General features: G+C 30.4%; 1 protein-coding gene across 1 annotated transcript; it reads left to right on the top strand.

The window, feature by feature from the left end:
- Window positions 1-1,456: 1,456 nt before the first annotated feature.
- Window positions 1,457-15,228, top strand: LOTGIDRAFT_235440 (hypothetical protein; the record flags this gene model as incomplete). Its single annotated transcript, XM_009064676.1, has 10 exons — window positions 1,457-1,712; window positions 5,432-6,222; window positions 6,637-7,686; window positions 8,637-8,793; window positions 9,106-9,256; window positions 9,620-9,729; window positions 10,171-10,290; window positions 10,757-10,897; window positions 13,968-14,079; window positions 14,316-15,228. Exons 1-10 carry the CDS (start codon window positions 1,670-1,672, stop codon window positions 15,226-15,228), a joined length of 3,588 nt encoding a protein of 1,195 aa, XP_009062924.1. The 5' UTR covers window positions 1,457-1,669.
- Window positions 15,229-19,852: the final 4,624 nt, after the last annotated feature.

Here is a 19,852-nt window from a genome sequence, read left to right as displayed (position 1 = left end):
ACATGTCTGCTAGCTGTGGATGGAATGTTTTGGTGAATATATTGTGTAAGTATCGTTACAACATGTCCACTAGCTGAGATTGGAATGTTTTGAAGGATAGATTGTGTAAGTATCGTTAAAACATGTCCACTAGCTGAGAGTGGAATGTTTTGATGAATAGATGTGTAAGTATCGTTACAACATGTCTGCTAACTGAGATTGGAATGTTTTGGTGAATATATTGTGTAAGTATCGTTACAACATGTCTGCTAGCTGTGGATGGAATGTTTTGGTGAATAGATTGTGTAGGTATCGTTACAACATGTCTACTAGCTGAGATTGGAATGTTTTGGTGAATATATTGTGTAAGTATCGTTACAACATGTCTGCTAGCTGAGATTGGAATGTTTTGGTGAATATATTGTGTAAATATCGTTACAACATGTCCACTAGCTGAGATTGGAATGTTTTGATGGATATATTGTTTAAGTATCGTTACAACATGTCTGCTAGCTGAGATTGGAATGTTTTGGTGAATATATTGTGTAGGTATCGTTAAAACATGTCTACTAACTGAGATTGGAATGTTTTGAAGGATAGATTGATAAGATTGATCATGTCCACAAGCTGAAGTTGAAATGTTTTGATGAATAGATTGGATAAGCTTGATTAAAATATATATGTACTAGCTGAAGTCGGAATGTTTTGATGGATATATCGATGGGTCGATTAAATAAACCAATAGTGATTTTCTCTTAAAATTGTGTATAAAATTTCGAAAAATACATTTCAATATTATACATTGTAGTCCATATACATAAAGGGTATAGGGAGTGTTGAAAAACGATAATTCTTTTCCTTATGAAATGAAATATAGACCCTAATAAAGACAGTTCAAGGTTATATTAGACCATTATGCTTTGTATGATAATAGGACTTGTGGGTGAAGCAAGGATTTCGTTTGTTTTGAACAACAGCCGACGCTAGATTGACTACCGAAAAAATTGTTTGTGGAATCAGAAATTTAGGAAACATTAACAGCTTAGCAGACTTATGAAATGGTATTTATACATCTTACTGTTATACTTAGACAGTCTGTGTTTTAGTCTATAATGCTTGCAGTTTTATTTCGACCCATATTATAATTAAACTTATATATTACCACTCTTTGTTTTATGGGACAATGTCAATGTGAACCACAATTAGACATTAGCTTCAAAATCTCGAATAATTAAATGCAACACATTTCCTTATTTTCTGGTGCATCCTAGTTGAAATGAAGACATAAGAGAGTATGAAATAATAATACTGTGTAAGAGCGCTAAATAAACAACTGATGTAATTCGGAATTTCCAAGAATGATATTTTTAGCAGAAATCACATGCTTCAGTGCGAACAATACAAAGATTTACTTCTTACATCACTATTTTGTGTTTTAATAATCTCTGGACTTTCGTTGTGTGACCGTCTATTATTATGAGGTGCTTGAGGTACTGTGGATGCATTGTGTGCGACCTCTTAAACTACAGGGATTTAACCACCAGGACTTGACTTGTTTCAAGTCAGTATTGTAAACTACAATTAAATAATATGTTTTTCGCTCAGGCTGCAGTATAATATCAACTCTGATTCATTTGAATTGAACAGTTGATTTGACTATAATAAAAAAAGGTCACTGATTTATCGTTTTATGATGTCTTCAAATGAGTTCAGTATACTTGTAACAGGTTCAAGTAAGTATAAAGTTTTGACTATTTATTTGCCTATATATACTAGTCACTTTGTGGTCGTGTTGCGTCTTGCCGCCTTTTATTATAATTAAAACAGTGACATAAAGACACCTCAACCGTTTAATACAGCAGGTAATATTCTATCAATTGCACATCAATTTTTGTTTCACAGTCGGATATTTTAGAGAGCTGAGAGTGTCGGCCTTATGTATCAAAGGTAAGATATATATAAATTATATTGGTAGACCCTTGTCTACACACAGTAATGATGGCCTCAGTATGATGACAGTTATTAGCCTACTATGACCATTTATGACTTCACTATCGCAAATACTATTTAAACATGACATGATTTGTATTAGTAATACTATATGACATTATCCACATTAGGTTATTTATAACAGGATGTTTTTTGGTGCAGTTATAATCCGCGTGTTCCGTTAACAAACAGCTAATTTACATAATATGTTAACAGGTGTTGTTTTATTTCTTGATCAGAAATAATGTAAAGCTGTAAACCATTCTGGGTTGTTTTCGACATTGACTATGAGTTGAACTTAATAATATACATGTTTTCTGATAGGTCAAAATATTATTAAAATTTTATATAATTTTTGCATCGTCAATGTCTCGAAGACTCAACTAAAAACATGCGCGAATTATTGCCAACAGTAGCTAAATTATGACAGACATAATTAAAACTATATATCGATTTACTTTAATCGTGCGATTAGATAATCATATTTGACCCTATCTTGTACAAATCCGTTGTCAAACCTGTTTCGGGTATGTTTCTTGGTGGCTCGAATCTGTTGATATAAGTTTGATCACAGAACAGCCCCACTTTAAATTTTAGTTTGTATTACAGGGCTAAATTTAACCAACATTTCTTGGAAAATATAGATATTATAGATGGATTACCTACAAATGTTTACATGCATGAGAGATGTAGTCAACTAGATAAATACTTATGTAATTACGAGGAAGTATGGCGAATGGGGGTGTGGTTTTGACACGATGAATCAAACTAAGCAACCGGCAATAATGAGTGAAATACTTCGTCTTCGTCCATTAACATGCAATAAATTGACTAGGGGTTTCAGAATACAGGAGAGCATTATGTTATGTTCCCGGGAGGGGGCCCCCAATATATTTGATCCACTGATATAAGAATCTGGACAGTTCAGAGCTCTCGACAGAAAGGCAGTATACATTATGGCTTAATGTTGTTAACGGACTTTCTGTCTAGGTCTCTGAATTGGTGTATTTGCTAGCGTACAAACCAATCAAATTGATGCATTTACAACCTTATGTGATACAATAAATGTGGCTATTGCAGTCAAGGTATAAGACGAAGTTTGTAATAGCTTGACATTGTGTGGTCGATGACGTTGCACGTAATAATGTTAAAGTGATACTACGTCTTAGGATGAACATACAATTTAGATTCTCAAGAATGGTCAATATGAGTATATATTCATCTGTGAACTTTTTTACCTGGTGTAATAAAGATACAACAGAATCCCTGGAAAATCTGGAAAATTGGAAAATTCATAAAACAAGTAATTATTGAAAAATCTTAATATTAAGTGTTTCTCAATAGTTAATTGCATATTTATGGGTAATTAAGTTTTTTTTTATTTTATTTATCGGATTATATAAGGACCCTGTTATGTTATTTATGACACCAGGTATATCTACTGATGAATATATGCTCTTATTGGCCAAGTTTGAAATTTTTGTATTTTATGTTCATTCTAAGACGTAGTATCCCTTTAATAACGCCCTGGAAGTGATGGGAATAATTGAAATTGAGTTAAAACAACTTATTAAGTAGTTATTAGACGACTTCAAGTGAATCTATATAGAGATTGTACGTCACAAAATGCTAACAAATGTTTTAGATATACAATTCACACCAGGAAGATGATTTAAAATTAAAACGGAAATTGGTGATTATATTTGAAAGTTACTTATCAGAAACAAACTTATTCATTGTTTTGTTTGTTACTCATCCATTTATTATTCACAAAATTGTATAGGATACTGTTATGGCTTGGTATATTTGTCTCAGTGAAGTAAGCCTACTTTTGTTTAGTTACAAGATCAACTTTAAATGGTAATGTTTTATGTTGGATGATTATACTTTAGGTTATTTTTAGAATATGACTAGTTTAACATACTCTATGTCAAGTAACATCTATTTATTCGCCCACTATAATAATATGTATTGTCGTTTTTCTAGTCCGTTCGTCCGGCTCCTGAGTTCTGATATTTCTCTGTACGAATTTTTTATTTTTTGAATTAAACATGGTAGGCCTATGCAAAATGTATATGGTGAGATCCCGAGTTCGATATTCGCGAATTTTCAATGAGCTGTGCATAAGTGTTTATCTTTGACCTAGCCAAAATATGGGTTTCGTCAAACCGCACAGGAGATTTGCAACACCAACCAAAACCAAAGAGACTTCTAAATGGTTTGGGCATTCCGAAAAAAGATAATTTTCAGTTAAAACTTGCAGATAAGTTGAGGCGCGTTTTTTCTAGATTTTGGTCTAAGGTTTCATTACAATTATAGCACCACCTTTCCCAACCTCCTTAACAAATCAACTGCCCCTAAATTGTATTGAAAAGATCCAGTAAGTTGAATATTTTGCATTGTCAAATTTCTAATCATTGTCAAATTAAAGGAGAGTCTGTTATCGGGTTCATAACACAGGTTCATATAAATGATATGAACTCGTAGCAGAAGTTAATAACTATACAAATTTGGTAATGTAACGTACAACCAGAATCACATGATCACGTGACAATATTTGCATACTTCTGGTAAATAATGGCCGCCATTTATCAACGTGATTAAGTTGCGGAACTTTCTCGGTAGGCCGTTTGAGTTTGATCAGCTATAAGAATACCACGAAAGTTATAAGACTGTTCACATTGTCCAGTCCTTTATTCAAATTTTATAGGCAGTGTTTACCAGTGACGTCATAACAAGAAATAACCTCAAGAGACAATGTTTATTACAGTTCTTTCTATTTACATAATGGGATTGGGGAACAGGCTTTCGCCTATATAGTGCCTTCTCCTTGACAATATTTAAAATATACTGAAGGTAGTTCAGAAATTCGGTGTTAAATCCTTATATCCACGAAAATAGGTTACACCACTGTATATTTATACGATTGATGATATAAAAGGGTAACTGTCTTAATCCATATTATAAATAATTCGTTGAGTTCTGTGAATTGGTCCATCAAGAAACTCACTGAGAATAAAATTGACATCACTGTCACCATTATTGCACAAATTATCGCCAGAAGATAGTTATCTCATCGGACGATTAGCTAACGTAAGTCGACGTTGTTTGCATTAATTTAGCACAGTTTCATCTTCTGTTTAAGGGTAATACAATCAGATGTAAAGTTTACCGCACTTTCGTTAATGAGAGTGTACCAAACTAGAACTCTGACGGAAATTGCCGAAGATTGCCGAATGAAAAGTGTACATCTGACACCATAGCTTAACTGTTAAGGATAAATGATCATATCTAACGCCTTATTCAATGGATTTTTTAATTTGGTGGTTGTGATTTTATTACTAGTGTGTAGTGCATTAATAATGATAAGGTTCACTGTTATAGTAATGTTTGTTTATCGAATATTTATTTCGACTGAATAGTTGAGTGTCGTTTTTACATTTTATCCTTTCTCTATTTGAAGATTCATCATACAGTGTGGTAGATAGCAATGACCGCAAATTAGTTATCAATGTAAATGATTGTGACAATGTTCAAATTGGAGACAGCAATACATTGAATTATTCAACATCAAAAGACAGTTTGGCGAGAGAAGACGAAATGCAGTCAGTAAGCAGCTCGGTTTCGTCCGTATTTAGCAATCAAAAACCTGCAAGAGTTTGCAAATCTACAGAGAATATGAGTCTACCTGACCAATTTTTTCAGTCACCAGAAAGTTTCCAGCAAGCCCATGTTGAAAATTCTAGTCTTCCTATGTTTGATAATTCACCTAGGTATTTAGCTACTCGCTCTCAGGGAGCTGATGATAAATGTGAAACTGGAAATGCATCACCTGTACACATTGCGGAACTACCGAAACAATGTAGTTGTAGAACTAATGGTTCGTCTGAAACACTTCCATCCCAAACTACTTCCGATGAGAGAAACTCTTCAATTTTAGCTATGTCATCAGGAAGTATTAGCAATGATTCAAGGATATCAGTTACAAGTATTCCATCGGTCTCAGATTTTGACAATAGTAGTAAATCACTATTGAGGAACTTGTCCGGTTCCAGTATGGTGGGTGAACTGCTACAGTTATCGCCAAATTGTGATGTGAATACCCTAGATTTATTTGAAGAACCCCTAGAATTGGCACCATTTATAGGTCGTCAAAGAGAAAGAGAAACAATTAAACATGCCTTAAACTATAGGGGACGGTTGATACAGATTCAAGGCCCGATGATGGTGGGAAAAAGACGGTTAGCTCAGCAGGTAAGATTTAATGTAAATGACATTATACTGTCCTTCATTTTCGCCTAAAGACATCATCGATTGTCATCGTCACTGTCCACTATTATTTGCGACACATTTCAGAACAAGAAGTAGTATTCTAACCCGACTTAATCTTTAATCAAATAAAAAGGTATGGGTATGTCCCTCGTTTTTAAGGTTTTAAACTGGTATTAAAAAACCAATGAATAGCGATAATGGTAACTAGGGTTCTGAAAAAGTGACGCCTCTATTGTTTTCCTTTTGACTTACAGAACTTGAAACTTATTAGAAAAAAGATTCTTTCTAATTTTCATTTTAAGTCAAGTACAGTTATCGTGTAAGCTAATTATCAATAGATGCTGTGTCGACTTCTATTTGGAAGCAGTCTATCGATTGATAAAATTCTTCTTTCAGGCCATACAAGAACTCATAGCAGAAGATCAGAACAAGCCAAGAATAACACGACATATTCCATGCAAAAACCTCATTTCTTGGACAGAATTCCTGGAAATGTTTTCTCAAAGATGTGATCTGGAAATCAAAGAGTATGTGAAACATTGTGGAGTTTTCTCAAAATTTCGCGAAAAATTCAATAATGAAAGCCTTATCCTACTGTTCTCCAACTGTGAGATATTTTTAAGCAAGAATTTTTCAGAACAGAATGTGTTCGAACAAAGCATTCTTTACCTTCTGGAATGTTGTCCTTCAATACAAATAGTCTTAACAACACAGACAAGTTATAATATGGATAATCGGAGTCAAGATCTTGAAATTAAAAGACTCGATGATGTCGAAAGTTTTACATTATTCCAAAGGTCCATTCGAAACATTGACGCTTTGACATATCAGGATGCTGTCATTGAACGATGTTATGGATTACCGCCCTTGATTTTAGATGCAGCGTCGCTTGTGAAAAAGAATGACAGTATTTTCCCGATAACACCTGAGGATTTAAAACAGTTATTAGATGATGACGTTCGCTGGAAGAGAATACACCGCCAAACTGTTTCTGGCATATCAGATTTCTTCCCTGGGCTTACGGAATACCTTCAGCAAAGAATTGCAGATTTATCAATATTTCGGGCTAGTTTTAGTTTAGAAAGCCTTAAAGACATTCTTCCCCCAGGACGTTTCAATGAAAACATATTATATGATATAAACGAGTTGTATAAGAGTTCAGTGGTAGCGCTTGTCAAGGAACACGAACAAGTCCGACTCAAAGTTGATCCATTTGTAGACGCGATGTTAAAAACTGTTCTTCGTGATCATGTTAAATGTAATGATGTTACTAGGTTAAAATATGTGTCGTTTTTTGGTAAAGTGTTAACCCGTGCTAACTCGGAACTCTTTATATCCTCCCAAGAGACTGTTTATGGTTATTTGCAACCCGATTGGTTAAACTTGGAACAAGTTTTAAAACAAGCAATACATTGCACTGGAGACACTTTTCAAGTTTTCATGCAGGTAGGCTACTAAAATATAGGAACAGCTACATGTTATATCCATACACTGTAAACATCATGATCATACGAAACTACGTATAGTTCTTTCATGTTACTATCTTATTTCCTGGTAAGAACCATACGTAGTTTCGTGTGCATCATGATTGAAAATCAAATTCGCGACCATTACATGCAAAGTCATGATGTGTAATGTATTGACATTGATTTGACCAATACACTGAGTGTCCAGTCAAAGCATCAAGGTAGTTAATAATAATCAACTAACTGAAAATGTGCCTATTGTCATACCACTATTACTAGGCCATGATCAACTGAAACTGTGTTATGGCGACAAAACCAATGACTGATTACCTTCCTGCTATTACTAGGTCATGATCAACTTAAATTATGTCATGATCACAACACGAACTGAATACCTCAATACGATTATAAGGTACTGATCAACTGAATCTGTGTCATGACCACCGCAATTATTGATCACTCCACTACAATTACTAGGTTACTGTTATGACCAGAGCAATTACTGATCACTTTACTACAATTACTAGGGACTGATCAGCTGAAACTGTGTCATGACCTCCGCAATTACTGATCACTTTACTACACTTACTAGGTATTGATCAGCTGAAACTGTGTCATGACCTCCGCAATTACTGATCACTTTACTACAATTACTAGGTACTGATCAGCTGAAACTGTGTCACGACCTCCGCAATTACTGATCACTCTACTACAATTACTATAGGTACTGATTAACTGAAACTGTGTCACGACCTCCGCAATTACTGATCATTCTACTACAATTACTAAAGGTACTGATTAACTGAAACTGTCTCATGACCACCGCAATCACCGAGTAATAATCAACTGAAACTGTGTCATGACCATCACAATTACTGACTACCAAACTAGGCCTAATCATTGTCCATAGAACATTATGTGTATTTACAGGTAGCTATAGATGCTGACGATCTTCTCATTAGGTGTTTTCCATCGGAAGCTTTAAATTTCTATAAAGTTATTGAGTGCTCTGCTACTAAATTCGGTTCTTCGCTAGAATGTGCTACTTTAAGAGCCAAACTTGGTAGAGCTTTAACTGAAATTAAAGGTAATTTTACAGTCATTGCTTATAGATCTAAAGGTCAATTATTTTCGAATTTATATTAAATTTTTCACTCTTGCAATAAAAAATACGGAACGATTTAAACACCTGCTAAAATATATGTCGGGAACTGGAATTTACGATTATGATTTTGTAGTGTTGGAATAACAACAACTCTGGAACATGGCCACTTTCAAGTGTTCAAAGTCTCTTCGAAATTTAAGTGGGCCGATTCTCTTTTCTTATTGATGAAATATAAAGAGACAGTTAAAGGAAATATATTAGTTTGGTCCACTAGTGTATTTATTTCTTTTCTAGAAACTAGTGATAATCTTGATAAAGCTTCACTGTTGTTTGAAAAAGCTGAAGATGTACTCGTTGATTCTGGACCAAGTTGTACTCTTGTTGCCTTCTATAGAGATATGAGCTTCAATAAGTTCAAAAGAAGTCTATATCAAGAATCATTTGAGTAGGTTCTGTTTCATGATACTTCTCGATTCTCAGAATTTAATCAACATTGTTTTTTGGGTGAAATTCCATTTTTCATCGATAAACTGGCGAAATACACGTAAACATGCTCTGTGTCATGATATTCAAATGTTCTGTGTCATATAATATTCAAATGTTCTGGGTCATATAATATTTAAATGTTCTGGGTCATGTTATATTCAGCCAATCGAAAGCTCAATGATTCCCTTACTATATTTGAGGAATTCTGGAATAATTATTGTTTAACGTTTTTAAAAGCCCCATTTAACAGTGTTTTGATTTGTTTGACCCTTTTCGTGGATGACTGTATAACCTACAGTAAAAACTTGCATTGTCTTTTCAGATATTGTCATAAAGCATTAAATACGGCCTCAGAAATGGATATAGATAATAGTGTAACTAATCATATTATATCTATCAGAGCTCGCCTAGCAATTATACTTAATGTTCTTCGTAAGTAGCCTATCACTTTCAGATATCATGTTACGTAATACATGTATAAGGATTTTTTCAATGACTGTTCAACGCATGTATTTCCTATAAAATGTTCAATGTATGTTTATTGAAATGTTCAAAATTGTTCAATGAAATAGTCCAGGTATGTTGTTTAATAAAATGTTCAAGACATATTCTATAAACTGTTCAATAAAGGATTCAGTATTTGTTTTATAAAATGTGCAATGTAATGAAATGTTCTATGTATGATGAGTGAAATATTTAATGTATGTTAAAAGAAATATTTAATGTATGTTAAAAGAAATATTTAATGTATGTATAAGAAATATAGAGTTTAATGAATAGTTCAAAATATGTTCAATATGATGCTCAATACAATATTACATGTATGTTAAATGAAATAATAAATGTGTGTTCAATAATTTGTTGTATTTTCAGGAGATTTTAAGGAAGCTGAGATTTTATTATTTGAAACTCTAGAATTAGCTCACATCCATACACCATATCATCCAGCTATTTATAAAATGTTAAATAGTCTTGGTAATAATTATGAATACTGTAAGTCTTTATAATTCCTATAAATCAAGCACGTGAGATGTAAAGCTTCATTTCATTCAAAAATAAATTCTCAAGTCATTGAAAATATGGTGAAATGAATCGACTTTTACTTTGTAATTTTCGAAAACATGGTGAAGGCAAAGAGTATCTAAGTCCTTGAAGCAATAGCATTGTATATTTGAATTATTTGAATATATCAAGTTGATATATGTTTATGCTTGAATCCATACTCGTTACTTGTGACCTAGGTCAGTGTTTCTATAGGAGAGAGTATCTCTAATAATACCAAGAACCATGTCCAAACAATATTATATCATATTTCAATTATTATGTTATAAATTAAATTGATGACAAAGAAAGAGTAGGATGAAACATAACAGAGAATGTAATGGCTGTCCCGTCAAAGTACAAGACAGGAGAACCTATTTTATTTTCAAATTCCGACTCCTCGTATTATTTTTTTCAGCTGGACAAGATAATGAATTGGCTCTCAAGTATTATAGAGCATCACTTTTTGAAAGACGGAAATTTGAAGCTATGGTGCCAGGCGATCTGGTAGTAGCTTTGAATAATGTTGGCAGACAGTATGCTAAACAGGGCAAATACGGTAAGTACTGGTATATCTTTCGTACAATTGTATGGATTATATACTATTTGCACTATCTTCTTTATTTTAAGAACTATGTTAACAAATTAAGATTAATTTCTTTTACTCTGTATTTTTAGGACTATTTTAACAAAGTAAGATTTATATCTTTTACTCTGTATTTTTAGAACTATGATAACAAATTAAGATTTATATCTATTACTCTGTATTTTTAGAACTATGTTAACAAATTAAGATTTATATCTTTTACTCTGTATTTTTAGAACTATTTTAACAAAGTAAGATTTATATCTTTTACTCTGTATTTTTAGAACTATTTTAACAAAGTAAGATTTATATCTTTTACTCTGTATTTTTAGAACTATTTTAACAAATTAAGATTTATATCTTTTACTCTGTATTTTTAGAACTATTTTAACAAAGTAAGATTTATATCTTTTACTCTGTATTTTTAGAACTATTTTAACAAAGTAAGATTTATATCTTTTACTCTGTATTTTTAGAACTATGATAACAAATTAAGATTTATATCTTTTACTCTGTATTTTAAGAACTAAGTGAAAAAATTATGATTTATATCTTTTACTCTGTATTTTTAGAACTATGATAACAAATTAAGATTTATATCTTTTACTCTGTATTTTTAGAACTATTTTAACAAAGTAAGATTTATATCTTTTACTCTGTATTTTTAGAACTATGATAACAAATTAATATTTATATCTTTTACTCTGTATTTTTAGAACTATGTTAACAAATTAAGATTTATATCTTTTACTCTGTATTTTTAGAACTATGATAACAAATTAAGTATTTTTTGAACTATGTTAAAAAATTAAGATTTATATCTTTTACTCTGCATTTTTAGAACTATGATAACAAATTAAGATTTTTATCTTTTACTCTGTATTTTTAGAACTATGTCAACAAATTAAGATTTATATCTTTTACTCTGTATTTTTAGAACTATGATAACAAATTAAGATTTATATCCTTTACTCTGTATTTTTAGAACTCTGGCAACAAATTAAGATTTATATCTTTTACTCTGTATTTTTAGAACTATGTCAACAAATTAAGATTTATATCTTTTACTCTGTATTTTTAGAACTATGATAACAAATTAAGATTTATATCTTTTACGCTGTATTTTAAGAACTAAGTGAACAAATTATGATTTATATCTTTTACTCTGTATTTTTAGAACTATGATAACAAATTAAGATTTATATCTTTTACTCTGTATTTTTAGAACTATTTTAACAAAGTAAGATTTATATCTTTTACTCTGTATTTTTAGAACTATGATAACAAATTAATATTTATATCTTTTACTCTGTATTTTTAGAACTATGTTAACAAATTAAGATTTATATCTTTTACTCTGTATTTTTTATAACTATGTTAACAAATTAAGATTTATATCTTTTACTCTGCATTTTTAGAACTATGATAACAAATTAAATTTTTTATCTTTTACTCTGTATTTTTAGAACTATGTCAACAAATTACGATTTATATCTTTTACTCTGTATTTATAGAACTATGATAACAAATTAAGATTTATATCTTTTACTCTGTATTTTTAGAACTATGTCAACAAATTAAGATTTATATCTTTTACTCTGTATTTTTAGAACTATGTCAACAAATTAAGATTTATATCTTTTACTCTGTATTTTAAGAATTATGTTTACATTATCAAGATTTATATCTTATACTCTTTATATTTAGAATTATGTTTACATTATCAAGATTTGTATCTTATACTCTTTATATTTAGAATTATGTTTACATTATCAAGATTTATATCTTGTACTCTTTATATTTAGAATTATGTTTACATTATCAAGATTTATATCTTGTACTCTTTATATTTAGAATTATGTTTACATTATCAAGATTTATATCTTGTACTCTTTATATTTAGAATTATGTTTACATTATCAAGATTTATATCTTATACTCTTTATATTTAGAATTATATTTACATTATCAAGATTTTTTAGATTAGCAAGATTTATATCTTATACTCTTTATATTTAGAATTATGTTTACATTAGCAAGATTTATATCTTATACTCTTTATATTTAGAATTATATTTACATTATCAAGATTTTTTACATTAGCAAGATTTATATCTTATACTCTTTATATTTAGAATTATGTTTACATTAGCAAGATTTATATTTTATACTTTTTATATTTAGAATTATATTTACATTATCAAGATTTTTTACATTAGCAAGATTTATATCTTATACTCTTTATATTTAGAATTATGTTTACATTATCAAGATTTATATCTTATACTCTTTATATTTAGAATTATATTTACATTATCAAGATTTTTTACATTAACAAGATTTATATCTTATATTCTTTATATTTAGAATTATGTTTACATTAGCAAGATTTATATCTTATACTCTTTATATTTAGAATTATGTTTACATTATCAAGATTTATATTTTATACTTTTTATATTTAGAATTATATTTACATTATCAAGATTTTTTACATTAACAAGATTTATATCTTATACTCTTTATATTTAGAATTATGTTTACATTAGCAAGATTTATATCTTATACTCTTTATATTTAGAATTATGTTTACATTATCAAGATTTATATCTTATACTCTTTATATTTAGAATTATATTTACATTATCAAGATTTTTTACATTAGCAAGATTTATATCTTATACTCTTTATATTTAGAATTATGTTTACATTATCAAGATTTATATCTTATACTCTTTATATTTAGAATTATATTTACATTATCAAGATTTTTTACATTAGCAAGATTTATATCTTATACTCTTTATATTTAGAATTATGTTTACATTAGCAAGATTTATATCTTAAACTCTTTATATTTAGAATTATGTTTACATTATCAAGATTTTTACATTATCAAGATTTATATCTTATACTCTTAATATAGAATTATGTTTACATTATCAAGATTTATATCTTATACTCTTTATACTTTTAGAACAAGGTGTACAATATTAAGAATTAAAGTCTAGTATGTATTAAAATGGATTCTGAATTTTTTCAGATCAAGGCTTACAGTATCTGAACGAGGCCTATAAAATATGTAGGAAAGTTGAAAAAGAAAATTTCAATGTTGGATTTACGATGTTTAATATGGGTTCTTTTCATTTTGCTATGTAAGTATTCAGTTGCCGATGTTTCTGAGATAAATTTACATTTGTAAACAATATCGCAACTGAAAAGATGGTGAATATGAAGGTTATGGTGTTCAGATTAGTCTTCGGGGCATGTCATATATATACACCATTATGACCATTGAAAACTGCGTGCTATTTTCGAAGGACTCGCTAGAACTACATGGAGGTGCTACTTTTTCCACTTTCTTTGTATATTCTGATCATTCTGTTTGCAGGGGACGCATAGGCCAGGCAGTAGAGCTTTTACAGCAGGCCATACAGAACTATAAACTATGTGCTATAATCGGTGGTGAGAATATCATAGTCCGTCTTACTCTCAGTCATTGTTTTATTGTAAAAGATGACTCTAAGAAAGCTAGAAAATGTCTGCAAGAATGTTTAGATTATAAACAGTATTTTGTGGAAAGGACACATCCGCCCATAGACAATTACTTATTGGTCCTTGGACATCTAATTGTATTTTACCGGGACGACAGGAAACATTTATTGGACTACCTGATTGAGTTCATCGAAGAGGCCAGTCGTTTACTTGACTTAAAATTAAGTACTAGTGATAAGGACAACATCGAAGATATTCACAAACTCACTTGTAATTATCTCGACAATGTTGATACGAGTCGAATTCATGATATCCAAGAACGATTTCGACATAAACTTTTGAACATGTGTATTTTTTGTAATCAGCTTCAAAATTGTGGTTATACGTGTGATGAATTGTGGATCAGGGCTTCCAGAATAGCTGCTACAGAAGTAGGATTTAAAAACCGTTTGTTGAATTCTCCAGCTCTGAATGCAGCAACAAATCGATTAAAAAATAAGGGGCAAAAACAATTGACGAGCGATCTGCACAATGTTGCACCCGGAATGAAAGACTCTAAGCAGTTGAAGGACACTTTGAATCTCACTAGTATACTCAATGGTAACCATGACATTAGAAGAACTTCCAAAGAATTTCAGTTTTGTGGAAATGGTGCTTTTCAGTTTTGTAGAGATAAACTTGTCAGCGGCCCCAATAACAACTATGAACGAGTGGCTACCGAATCGACCTTTCCCCCAGAGTCAGCGCTCAGTAAAGGAAGTTTATCAAAGAAGAGACATGACAACTGCGCAATTGAAGATTTGATATGATTCCTAGCTTTGAAACGTATCCCCAGTTGTATCAGTACGTTATCATTGTGTGCTATCATCCGCATCCTTATTCCATATCACAATACGCGACAAACAAAAGAGCACATTCATAATAATTGTATCTCCATTTAATATATGTCAATGCATTTCAAAAGATTAGTTATTGCAAGTGCAAGATTTCAAGTATATCATGGCATCCCTCTAAGTCCTAAAATTTTCAGTAATTGAAATATATGTATTTACATCGCTCTCTACAACTGTTGTATTAAATGCCAATCATATAATGTTTAGCTTTAATCACAATCCGCCCTGGACAGAATTATTGTGAATTATTATACATAGCGATAATTGAGAGCACATGTTACTGAAAATTCACAGTTATTGTCAACAGTTGTAGATCATCTTCTTTCTGGAAAAATTAAATTTGTCAAGTTTCAATTGAATCAGATGCGAGAAGCGTTGCCATACTTATTGAGAATTGATTTGCATATTAAAAAATCAAACCGTATGTATAGGATTGAAAATACGTGACATCATGAATATTCATTAACTCAGTTCTCAGTGTGTGGTTTGCTTGTGAAAGTGAAAGATGGTAGAAACATATATCCTAATACGTTGAAAGTTTATTATTTTACGAAGGTTATCTTTATATGTTAATTATAATCGACTAATTATACCAGAATTATCCTCTTTGCTCCCTATTTTGTCACTATTGTGATAAAAAGATTACTCTTCAAGCATCAATCGTATTGATGTATATTTAATATTTTCATGGCTTCAATCATTAATATTTAATTATATATTATATTAGGCTTTACTATATATATGTAATTATATATGTTTTTATATTTTTGTCAGTTGCTTTATGAGTGTATATGGAACTATCTCTTTAGTTTTAAAACGTTTATAATTTTGCTTAAGAAGAATCATATAATAATACATCATAATATAATTGTGTGTGCTCTATTGTCCATGTTTCCAGTTTCGAAAACTGATTACCAGTAATTTTATAGGCTCTATTTATATTATGGAATATTATTGACAATTTGTTTTATAAGCCTAATGGCAAACTTTCAGATCTGTATTATTTTGTTTTTATAACTTTCAATCTCACGATTTGTTATACTTTCAGATATGTGGCTATTTCTTTCTATAATGTTCAGTCCTGTGACAATTTGTTTTTATAACTTTCAGTCTCATGACAATTTGTTATTATTTGAGATATGTTGCTATTTCTTTATATAACTTTCAGTCTCATGACAATTTGTTATTATTTGAGATATGTTGCTATTTCTTTTTATAGCTTTCAGTCTCATGACAATTTGTTTTTAGAACTTTCAATCCTGTAGCAATTTGTTGATATAACATTCGGTCCCGTGACCATTTGCTGTAATAACTTTCAGTCCTGTGACAATTTGTTCTGATAACTTTCAGTTCTGCGCAAATTAGTTTTTATAACTATCAGTTCTGTGGCAATTTGTTTATATAACATTCGGTCCCGTGACCATTTGCTGTAATAACTTTCAGTCCTGTGACAATTTGTTCTGATAACTTTCAGTTCTGCGCAAATTAGTTTTTATAACTATCAGTTCTGTGGCAATTTGTTTATATAACATTCAGTCCCGTGACAATTGGCTGTAATAACTTTCAGTCTCATGACAATTTGTTATTATTTGAGATATGTTGCTATTTCTTTATATAACTTTCAGTCTCATGACAATTTGTTATTATTTGAGATATGTTGCTATTTCTTTTTATAACTTTCAGTCTCATGACAATTTGTTATTATTTGAGATATGTTGCTATTTCTTTTTATAACTTTCAGTCTCATGACAATTTGTTATTATTTGAGATATGTTGCTATTTCTTTTTATAACTTTCAGTCTCATGACAATTTGTTTTTAGAACTTTCAATCCTGTAGCAATTTGTTTATATAACATTCGGTCCCGTGACCATTTGCTGTAATAACTTTCAGTCCTGTAACAATTTGTTCTGATAACTTTCAGTCCTGTGCAAATTAGTTTTTATAACTATCAGTTCTGTGGCAATTTGTTTATATAACATTCGGTCCCGTGACCATTTGCTGTAATAACTTTCAGTCCTGTGACAATTTGTTCTAATAACTTTCAGTCCTGTGCAAATTAGTTTTTATAACTTTCAGTTCTGTGGCAATTTGTTTATATAACATTCAGTCCCGTGACCATTTGCTGTAATAACTTTCAGTCCTGTGACAATTTGTTCTTATAATTTTCAGTCCTGCGCCAATGGTTTTTGTAACTTTCAGTCCTGTGCCAATTAGTTTTTGTAACTTTCAGTCCTGTGCCAATTAGTTTTAGTAACTTTCAGTCCTGTGCCAATTAGTTTTTGTAATTTTCAGTCCTGTGCCAATTAGTTTTTGTAATTTTCAGTCCTGTGCCAATTAGTTTTAGTAATTTTCAGTCCTGTGCCAATTAGTTTTTGTAATTTTCAGTCCTGTGCCAATTAGTTTTAGTAATTTTCAGTCCTGTGCCAATTAGTTTTAGTAACTTTCAGTCCTGTGCCAATTAGTTTTTGTAATTTTCAGTCCTGTGCCAATTAGTTTTAGTAATTTTCAGTCCTGTGCCAATTAGTTTTTGTAATTTTCAGTCCTGTGCCAATTAGTTTTTGTAATTTTCAGTCCAGTGACAATTTGCTGTAATAACTTTCAGTCCTTTGACGGTATTTATAATTCCATATGTAAAATTGTAATTTGCCTTTAATCCGCCAATAAATTGTGCGTTTGTCTTTGTTGATTTGATAATTGGACAGGTTTCTGTTCAGCATGTTTTTCAGTTATGCTACTGCAGACTTATATCTCTGACACTTATTTCCATTCACATTTAGTTCTGCTTTAAAGGAATTGTAAAGGGATTTCTAAAGCATTGATGTTTGTTATAGCATCGATTTGCACCATTCCAGTTTTCATTCAGACGTTATTGCATTTCCAATTTAATTCCTTACAGCAGCGTTTGCGATTTTAAGTCCTTAGGAAGTGCAAGAGTGATATCGGTGTTCCCTGATGCATTAAAAAGGGTCTTTACAATCCCTTAAAGGGAAAGGCATTATGGAAATCTGACAATGTTTAATGTTTCTCATATCTGTGGCACCTTGCTCCTTTGCCAGTGCTTTCGAGATTAATACTAATACTAATCAAAAGTTAGTGTAGTAATAAAAGAAACAGTTAGCACTAATTAGTATATTATACTTAAATAAGACATGAAAACATTCTTCATATAAAATTACAATTATTGAATGAAATACAAAAAAAACTGATGGATAAAAACATGTACAATTAGTCATATAAATAACAAAATAATGTAAGTCTAGATCCAACTTCAGCCCACAATTATTTTGTGCTTACCTGCACTTATTTATATGCCAAAGATATAAATGCACATCCTTGAACATAGGGTTGTCTTTTTTGTACTGAAGATCAAAAATAATCTATGTTAAAACAATTTTAACTGTTTATGGTTACATTGAAATTCACATCTGGAAGTGCATGAACATCTTTGTCTTGTTTTACCAGACTTCAATGAATATATTTTCCATATATTTCTAGTTTTGTGAAAGTGCAATCCCTGCTTATTTTCGATGCAAATGCAAAGAGTGCCATATAATTGTAAAACTGAAATATAAATCTAAGTATAAATGGATATGATGACTTCATGGAAAAGTTAATTTTCTCAAAAACAAAACAAATAATTTACAAAATAGTTATGTTGAATTAATGTACATAAAAAAAATGACAAGTTTAAAATCAATTTTAACATTTTGAAAGACAATATTGCATCTCAACATTCTTATATTTTGAATTCGCTTTTAAAACACAGTCAAATATAAACCTTATCTTGCCCCCAACATCAACTTGTCTTTTATTTTAAAGTTGTCATAACTTCTTTTAATAATTCATGGTTCTCAATAATTTTGAAAGACAAATTTAACACCTAATTTCACTAAATAAACTTGTATTTCAAGTTCACAAATCCATTTTTATAGCAAAAAAGGATATAATAGCAAAAAAAAAAAAAGAAAAAAAAATACCAAAATTATTAGAAATTAGCACCAGATATTTTAAAAATAATTTGATATTATAATAAATTCAATGAAATAGAAAAGTTATATTTTAGACACAACAATGTGTTTTATTCAGAGAGTATAAAAAAAGATTATCTTACTACAGTCTTTGCAAATTCCTCGGTAAATCAAAATTTAACTTTGTACTAGTAGTACTAGCTAGAATGACTTGTTGTCCATAAATAATAGTTCAGTAAGTCAACTTTGTGAAGAAACATACATTTCTCCCAAAATTTTCAAAAAAAAAAATTCCTAAGTGATATTTATTGTGGGCTAGTTTTGATATTTTCATCAAAGCATAATCATACCACAATTATTACCAGTACTTTTTTAAAAATGATTTTTCAATTTCTTAGTAGTAAAATTTGATTTACAGATGAAAGTGTGCAGAAGGTAGACAAAATTTCAGTCTGAAATAAGTTCTACTCCTATTATGTTACTTCATTCAAAATACAACCTAAAGATAAAAATGTTATTTCGAGATTCAAGACACATATTTGATTAAAACATTCTATTACTAGGAACACA

This window comes from Lottia gigantea (genome assembly GCF_000327385.1).
Source record: "Lottia gigantea unplaced genomic scaffold LOTGIsca_64, whole genome shotgun sequence".
Classification (NCBI taxonomy): Eukaryota; Metazoa; Mollusca; class Gastropoda; family Lottiidae; genus Lottia; species Lottia gigantea.
The sequence above is the reverse complement of the archived record's forward strand: the minus strand, read 5'-3'. Positions and strand labels throughout refer to the sequence as shown.